An 8,272-nucleotide genomic window follows, 5' to 3' on the forward strand; every position below is an offset into this window, starting at 1 on the left:
TTAATCTAAATAATTACCACAATTTATTCAGCCCTGCCTTCTTTGAAATATGTTCTTTTTCTAATACGCCACTGCTAAGACCATTTCCGTTGGAAGCATTTCTGGTATTTTTTTAGCACTCGCATAAGTTTGTCCGTGAATTTTTCTTGATGTTTTCGATTATGTCGAGACTTTGAATTCATAAATGTTTTAAAGAAAAATTCTAAAACTTTTTGAACAGACCTTGAAAATTGTACGTTTCATATTTTATTGTAAGAAATGGAAAGAACTTACAGATAATTTATCTTGCTATTTAAAAAAATTGACTTGCAATTTACGCCTTTGTCATTTTTTTTTCAAACTAACTACCCATATAACACACAAATGTTGACTCACCATCTCAAAAACGTTCCATTACAACATTGCAATTTTGCTAGAATGGTATAAAATATAGTATTAACGTTGAAAATATATTATAAAAACGTCTAATGTCCGCTGAATTGTAATGTTTTATAAACGTTACAATTCAATATTTAGAAAACATTGTTAAATTATATTGAGTTAACAGTGGTCGCGTTTAGCAGAATGATTTTTTACAACTGTTGGAAGTTTTCAGTGCTGAAATTGGATTATTCCTTTATTGCAATAATCCAATCTTAGCTCAGAAAATTCCAAACCGTTGCAAAAATATTAATATTTATACATTTTTAAGTATCTGTTAGAATATCAATAAATAGTAATTTGTTATATATTGTTTTAACGTTTAACGCAGTAACATAAAGAAGAATAAATGTACAAAAATTAACCTAGATTCAACATTGTTTTAACTTTCTAGGCTGTATGGGCTACCACTTGCCATAATTAACACAATTAATATAAGTAACTGTGTCCTTACATATTTGAGTCTTTTTGTGTTAAATTATTATATATTTAATACATTCACACCATTGCAGTGTCGGACAAATTTATTTTATGAATAACAGATAAAAAATAACGAAAAACGTATTCGCAAATCGTAATTTTTTATTTGAGAATATAACGATTAAAAAGAAACTAATTGATCATGAAAAATAACGTACGAATTACCAGAAAATATAGGTTTATTTCTTATTCCTATATTGGGCTGCACTTAGGCTGCGTTCGGGAAGACGCTATTAGCGCTGAAAGCATCAGTTTATCTTCGTCATTTACTAAATGTCGAACAAAGATAGAAGACGCTTTTAGCGCTAAAAGTGCGCTCTCCGAACGCCCCTTAAAAGTAAATTATAATTGGTCTAGTGCAAGCGAGGACAAAAAGTTCAAGCAGGCATACAGAAAGTTAGAGAACAGTGTAATATTAATATAATAAGTTTATAAAATCTTTGGACTATACAATGACGGAGTATGCTGATTATTTGCGATGTGCACAGGTGGTTGCGAAAATTGTTTATAAAAAGTAGTACAAGTAATTTGGAGGAATCTGATATCTATCGTCCAATAAAGGCTGATGAGTCTGAAAAACTGACCGATCATCTCGAAAAGTGAGTATCGCCTACGTTCAAGACAAATAGACAGACGTTAAAGTACGAACGTATTATATATTATATAATAATGACACTTGTAACAGTTCTACTGTGCACAGGATAGTAATTGAATCTGAATAATTATTTTAAAAATACAAGTGCACACACAATTTATAATATGTACAATACACTTCTGACATTTGTTCTATTTTGCGAAGGCAACATTTTTTATAGCATTTTAAGCGTAACACGGAAAAAAGTAAAGTTAGGAAATTTTAGTAATAAATCAGCTAATGCACCTACATACGTCGTAAATATTATTTATGATTCGATTATTAAGTTACGATTTGTAACATATCTTACTAATAAGCGTTTTTTCTTCACATTTTTTAACTTTTTTATCCATTTCTATCAATGAAAATTAATTTTAATGTGTTGGTTTATTATAAATGGTTTAATATACTTTTTATCTTTTTCTTACTCTCATATCTACAATTTATAAATCAGTTAGTTACATATTGCCCATCCTTTCAAAATGAAGCTATTAGACCTTTCAGAACTGTTCGAACTCAAATTTCAATGAGTTGGCAGCCGATTTTTAAAATTTAAATTTCTGATCAGCGGAACCCCTTTTATAAACAATTAGGAACTCTTAAGCTCTAAAAAAACTCCAGTCAGAGTTACAAAATTTTAATGTTGGGGTGCAAAGTTAACACACGCCATATTTTTTCATCCATGCAGGTATTGGAGTCGCGAACTAGACAAACTAAAGAATCTGGACTGTACCATGAGTAAGAACGGGCAAGTGGTGTTACTAAAAAAGGATGTCCGTCCGAGATTGTACAAGGCGATTTACAAAGCATTCTGGTTGCCATATTTTTTAAACGGAATCTACTTATTCATCGAAGTATGTATATTGATAGTTTTGAGAAAAAATCATATATATTTAATAAAAAATACATATTATTAGTGGTATATGGTATTTTTTATATATACCTGAGAAGATCTTACCGTGTACGGATTAAAATGCAGTGTCGGACCCCCCACCCCGTATATATTGTCTAATTGATATCACCAAATATATTTGTGATAAAGAGAGACATTACAAAAATATTCTACTAATTGTAAGAGAACTGATAGAAAAAGTGTTTGCGTTGCCTGTTTTTCGTTATGACGAACTAACAGTAAAGGAGGAAGTAAAGAAAGAAATAATTAATTAATTCAGTTAGGTTTGGAATCTTCTCTCCGTCTCTCTCTCCCCTCCTCTCTCTCTCTCTCTCTCTCTCTCTCTCTCTCTCTCTCTCTCTCTCTCTCTCCCCCTCCCCCCTTTTTCCTCTCTCCCCCCTCTCTCTGTCTCGCTACCCTTCTTCTTCTTTTTTTTCCTTGATTGTTCTGCTTCTTCTTAAATATCAGATAGATTACATTAAATTTATGAGATTAAATCATTAAATTTCATTGTTCCTACTTTCAGTTTTGCGTCATACTAGCCGCGATACCAATCTTTCAGAGCTGTGTTATCAGCTATTTCGTCACAAATTCAACCACAAGTTATAAGACAACGATGAACGATGCGGTGATCTACATAAGCTCCTTGACTATACTTCTTTTTATCTCCACTCTAATAATTCATCATGCGCTAGCGACTTCGCAACAGATCGGCATGAGAATACGCATCTCTTGTAGCTCTCTCATCTACAAGAAGGTAATGTTGATGAAGTTAAATATTTATCTTTAAATATTTAAAGTTTTTAATATATATATGTGTGTCTTTACATATATGAAACTAGAAAGATAATCAGTAGTAAACCATCCATGAGATTTTCGTTGAAGTTTCGCAATATTATTTGCTAACTTATATATGACATTTATTTAGGAAAAAGAGCATAGAAAAATCTCTACCGAACCAAATGTTGTTCATTTAATGTATTATAGGTTTTTCTTAAATTATGTTGTATTAAAACTTTTATCATTTTTAAAACTGTTGCAGTTATTACGATTAAACAAAGCATCTATGAACGAAATTGATATTGGACAGATTATGAATCTTCTAGGCAATGACGTTAATTGCTTGGATCTGTTAATGCGGTTCCTACATTTCATATGGATCATGCCTATTCAGGTAATTCTTCATTTTGTGAAAATATTCGCATGCATTCCCAAAATCGTTTAAATTAACTTATATTTTCTTAGATTGGTGACATGTATATCATTTCATGGTTATAATCCAGTTCGTAGAAAGTACATCCATATGTATTTGTGTGCATCCACGTATCTTATAACTCCATTAATTGCAGACTGTGAAGATATAGGATCTTCTCCTTTTTTCTTACCTTTGTATTGTTGTTTAACTATCTGTCTTTAACTATGTGTCGAGTTTGGCTAAGTTTTCTATTGTAGGTCGTGATCATAACAAGTTTAATGTGGCAAAGGATGGGTATTTCGACTCTTGTCGGCATAGGGTCGCAACTGACCATCGCCCTAATTGTGCAAGGCATCTTCAGCTGGATAAATTACAAAATCAAAGTCAAAATCATGTTATTGACCGACCGAAGAGTGCAGCTAATAAGCGAACTCGTAGCCGGGATACAGGTATATTTTATAGGATGTTCTTAAGCGACCGATGATGAAAATAGACGCTAGCATACGAGTGTCAAATTTCAGTGCTGCATTCGAATGCTAAATGTCAAGGCAACAATTTTGAAACAAAGCAAAATCATAACTTTTCTTTCAGATAATGAAGATATACGTCTGGGAGAAACCATTCAGCAAGATCGTGTCGTCGACCAGAATGCTCGAAATTAAGAAGATTAAATTATCTTCGTACGTACGCGGCATATACCTCGCCGTCTCATTCTTGTCACAACGACTGGTCATCTACATCACCCTGATAACATTTGTCCTAATGGGAAACAATTTGACAGCATCACTGGCCTTTGAAGTATTCGTATACTTCAGTATACTTAAAGTTACAACTTCTACGTATTTTCCACAAGCGCTGATGACTCTGGGCCAATCGATAGTGTCTCTGAATCGCATAGAGGCAAGTCATGACATTACTTCAAATCTGCCATGAATCTTTAGATACATTGTTCCGTAATTTTTGAGTTTATTCTACTGCTTCTACGATTATTATAATGCGCTTAATTTGTATAGAAACTACTGCTGATGGACGAAGTTAACATGGGACACCCGGAGAAGACGCTGCAGTGTAAATCTCAGAAACTAAACAAAGTGACTAATATAAAGAATGAGACAGATAGATACATTTCAAAAGATAAAAATGTCGCGCCTTCCGAGCCTCAGGAATTATCTGATCTTCCGGTTTGCGTAAAGCTTCATCGCGTTTATGCCAATTGGATCAGCAGCAAATTGCCGCCAACTTTGTGCAATATCAATATGACGATCATGCCGGGTCAGTTATGCGCTGTGGTCGGCGCCGTAGGCTCCGGCAAATCATCCGTGCTGTACTTACTGCTGAACGAGTTGGATCTCAGCGCTGGTGCTGTGATCCTCACTCAAGACTCTTCGAGGAATAGCTTTCGGGATAAGATGTCCAACGGTTATTTTAAGAGCAATCCGAATCTGCGCATTTCTTATGCGAGCCAGGATCCTTGGATCTTCAATGGTACAGTGCGAGACAACATACTGTTTGGCCAGCCTTACAATAAAGTCAGATATACTCAGGTATTTAAGATAGTTATTGTATATATCCTACAGTATTCAGATATCCCCGATATTGCATGTCAATATTAAAATTTCTATGTATCTTTACACAATTTTCAAATTCTTTAGTCACTCGACATTAGACGCAAATCGTCATTGAGTTACTACCAACTGAAAAAGATATGCTTTATCGTATTGCAAATTTTACCGAATACCTTATCTTTACACAATTTCACATAAATAAAAGAAGTAAGTCTAATATTTCTTAAATTCGAACTGTCTACTCTCGAAATTTTTGGAGTGAGATGTCACTCGAAGAAATAATGAAAATACTGTCTGTTCGACTGAAGTGCAATTTCACTTTTTAAAAGAGTGCCGTTATTCACTCTTTAAATGGATTGATTCTTCAACTCTGAAAAGAGTGCTATGTTTTACTTTAGTTGATTATTGTTAGCAGTATAAAATTCAAGAAGGAGAGCTTCGCTATTGTTTGTTCATGGTTATCGCATAAAGAGGCTGTATTCTGATATTTCTAATATTCACAAGCAATACTGAAAACCTATACTTTATGTGACACTTTCGCTTATCCTACTGAATGTCGCGGAAGAACGATCCCAGCCCGTGACAGGGTCCCTTACCATATATGCCGAACTATCGTGATATTACTTACGAGTTCGGCGGCCATCTAGTGGCAGAATATCGTACTTTAAGTGAATTTTGGAGTGCTAACTTCACTTTAAAAATAAGAGTAAAATTCTTCAGTTTTGCCTTAGAGTGAAACAATTCATACTAAATTATTTTACTTTAAGACAAAAACTGAAGAATTTCACTCTTATTATACATATATAGTAAATAAGTAAAATATTCACTCGAATAGAGTGAAGTGGTCAGTGACATTTGCATTTGACTAACAAACGTTTTAGGTGACGAAGGTGTGCGCCTTGACAAAGGATTTCCAGCAGTTTCCACAAAGAGACATGGCGATGGTTGGCGACAGAGGTATATCCCTGTCCGGAGGCCAAAGAGCGCGAGTCAATCTCGCGAGGGCGGTTTACAGGCAAGCGGATTTGTATCTGTTCGACGATCCGCTTAGCGCGGTGGATTCTCGGGTCTCCCGGCATCTTTACCGGAAGTGCATCACTGAGTATCTCCGAGGTAAAACGAGGATACTTGTTACCCATCAGTTGCAATTTCTGAAACGCACGGATCACATCGTCGTCTTGGATCAAGTAAATATCGCATAGAATATCTTTTTATCGATACTTTAATTTTAATGGATTCACTAAGCTATTTATTGGCCACCACCTTGCCTAGGTCCTAATTCAATGGGCGTTTAAATTTCAATTTGCTTTAATTTTTATTTTATTAATTTTGTGTTTCAAACAACTTTGAATCCATTTCTATTAGTAAGCGCGCTTGCGCGTGTCGTGTGTATCTAAATAAATCCCCTAAAACCGTTTTTCAAGGGATGTGTAAAGATGCAAGGAAGTTACAACACATTGGTACAATCAAATATAGATTTCGTTAAGATGTTGGACAATTTGAGTCATGAAGCGCAGAAGAAGGAAGAACAGACAAGCTCGGAATCATCGGCAAAAAAAATCTCGATAACGAGACGTGCCTCAGGATTATCAACCACAAGTTCCATCATTGTAAGATGATCATTATCGATCGTGTTTTTTAAATTAAAAGGCATATAGACCATCTAAATTACTAACAATTTTTCGAAAACGTTATTTGTACAGTATGTTCATTGCTAGCTGCACTTGCTAATCAACAACTAATGAAGCAACGTAAAATAATTCTCAGAGTGTACTATAACGAGAAAACTTAAGTGGATTTTAAGCATCTATTAGTTTTTTAAATATATTATATGCTTAATATTCTTTATGATCTCAGTGAGACTAGCTTCCTCAGGCTTCATTGCGAAAGCCAATCAATTAATTAGATTGTTAATGACATCGTTCAATAGTCCGATATAGATGATTCGGATCATGTGGAGACCAATCAGGAGGAAGCCGAAACGATGACACGCGGTCGAATATCCGGTAGGACGTATAAGGAATATCTGCATAACGGCGGCAACTATTTCACCCTGTTCATGTTGCTGCTAGCCTTCCTCCTCGGTCAGATTTTCACCAGCGGGACTGATTACTGGGTCTCATTTTGGGTCACTTTGGAGGATGCCAGGCGTATCGGAAACACCAGTGACATGAAACAGTCCGGAAATATTTACAACAACAGTTTCCTTGAGTTGATCTTCACACTGGACCCAGATGGTCTGCTTAGTACTGTGGATGCCATATACATATACACCTTCTGCATCACCGTCTGCATTGTTATCGTGATGTTCTGCAACATCCACTTTACGAGAACGTGTACGAAGTCGAGCTGCACCATGCACAACACCATGTTCTCTAATCTACTGCAGGCACGCATGTCTTTCTTTCACAATAATCCTTCCGGTGAGCAACAATTGCGAAATCCCGATATGTAAAAATATTGTCCCATCGATGAAAGAGTTTAAAGATGTAATGTAGCATTTGTAGATAAAACTGACCACTCTGGTTCTCCCATCTATGCAAGTGCTATCTATTAACATTACTTGCTTCTCGATGGCATTAATAATTTAGAAATTTAGATACAAGGAGAGTTTGTTTTATCAATAGGGCCACCGCCTATGAAATAATTGTTTCTATCATATAATGTCACCATTTGTACTGAACGTGTTGGTAGAAACTATTTTTTTCATATCCATTGTCCAATTTTATTATAATAATATAGGGTAAAGGCAGGCATTATGGCCAGGCAGGTAATATGGCCACAACGCCCGTATTAAATATTCTAAACATTGATAAACATCAATAATGTATAAAAACCCATTATTGTAGCTATTCTTGAAGTTTGGTAAAAAAAATCTCTCTATTTTGTTGTTATTTGTGGTTTGGTGCTTCATTGTTCTCCATAACCATCAAAATATACACGTCAAAGTGAGACATGGCACTTCCAACTAAGTAAGATTTTCAAATTAAAACAAAATAATTTTGGCTTTTCTCATTACACATTTCAAAACCTAAACCTTGGCTATATTTTTATAATAAATTTATCGTGCTTTGCCCATTATTGTG

At 34.8% G+C, this 8,272-nt stretch overlaps 1 protein-coding gene across 2 annotated transcripts in view; it reads left to right on the forward strand.

Annotated features, from left to right (window-relative positions):
* Positions 1-8,272, forward strand: part of LOC105567462 (multidrug resistance-associated protein 4-like) — a 13,780-nt gene that overhangs the window by 2,311 nt on the left and 3,197 nt on the right. For both annotated transcript variants that reach the window (XM_012022355.1, XM_012022356.1), the window contains exons 2-11: positions 1,389-1,499; positions 2,223-2,388; positions 2,953-3,183; positions 3,469-3,600; positions 3,879-4,070; positions 4,213-4,521; positions 4,635-5,165; positions 6,068-6,373; positions 6,611-6,796; positions 7,117-7,609. In XM_012022355.1, the coding sequence (XP_011877745.1) occupies positions 1,389-1,499; positions 2,223-2,388; positions 2,953-3,183; positions 3,469-3,600; positions 3,879-4,070; positions 4,213-4,521; positions 4,635-5,165; positions 6,068-6,373; positions 6,611-6,796; positions 7,117-7,609 (2,657 nt within the window). The remainder of the gene's footprint in view (positions 1-1,388; positions 1,500-2,222; positions 2,389-2,952; positions 3,184-3,468; positions 3,601-3,878; positions 4,071-4,212; positions 4,522-4,634; positions 5,166-6,067; positions 6,374-6,610; positions 6,797-7,116; positions 7,610-8,272) is intronic.

The sequence above is a fragment of the Vollenhovia emeryi genome, unplaced genomic scaffold (assembly GCF_000949405.1).
Source record: "Vollenhovia emeryi isolate VEMERY1.0 unplaced genomic scaffold, V.emery_V1.0 DF939137.1, whole genome shotgun sequence".
NCBI classification, from domain to species: domain Eukaryota; kingdom Metazoa; phylum Arthropoda; class Insecta; order Hymenoptera; family Formicidae; genus Vollenhovia; species Vollenhovia emeryi.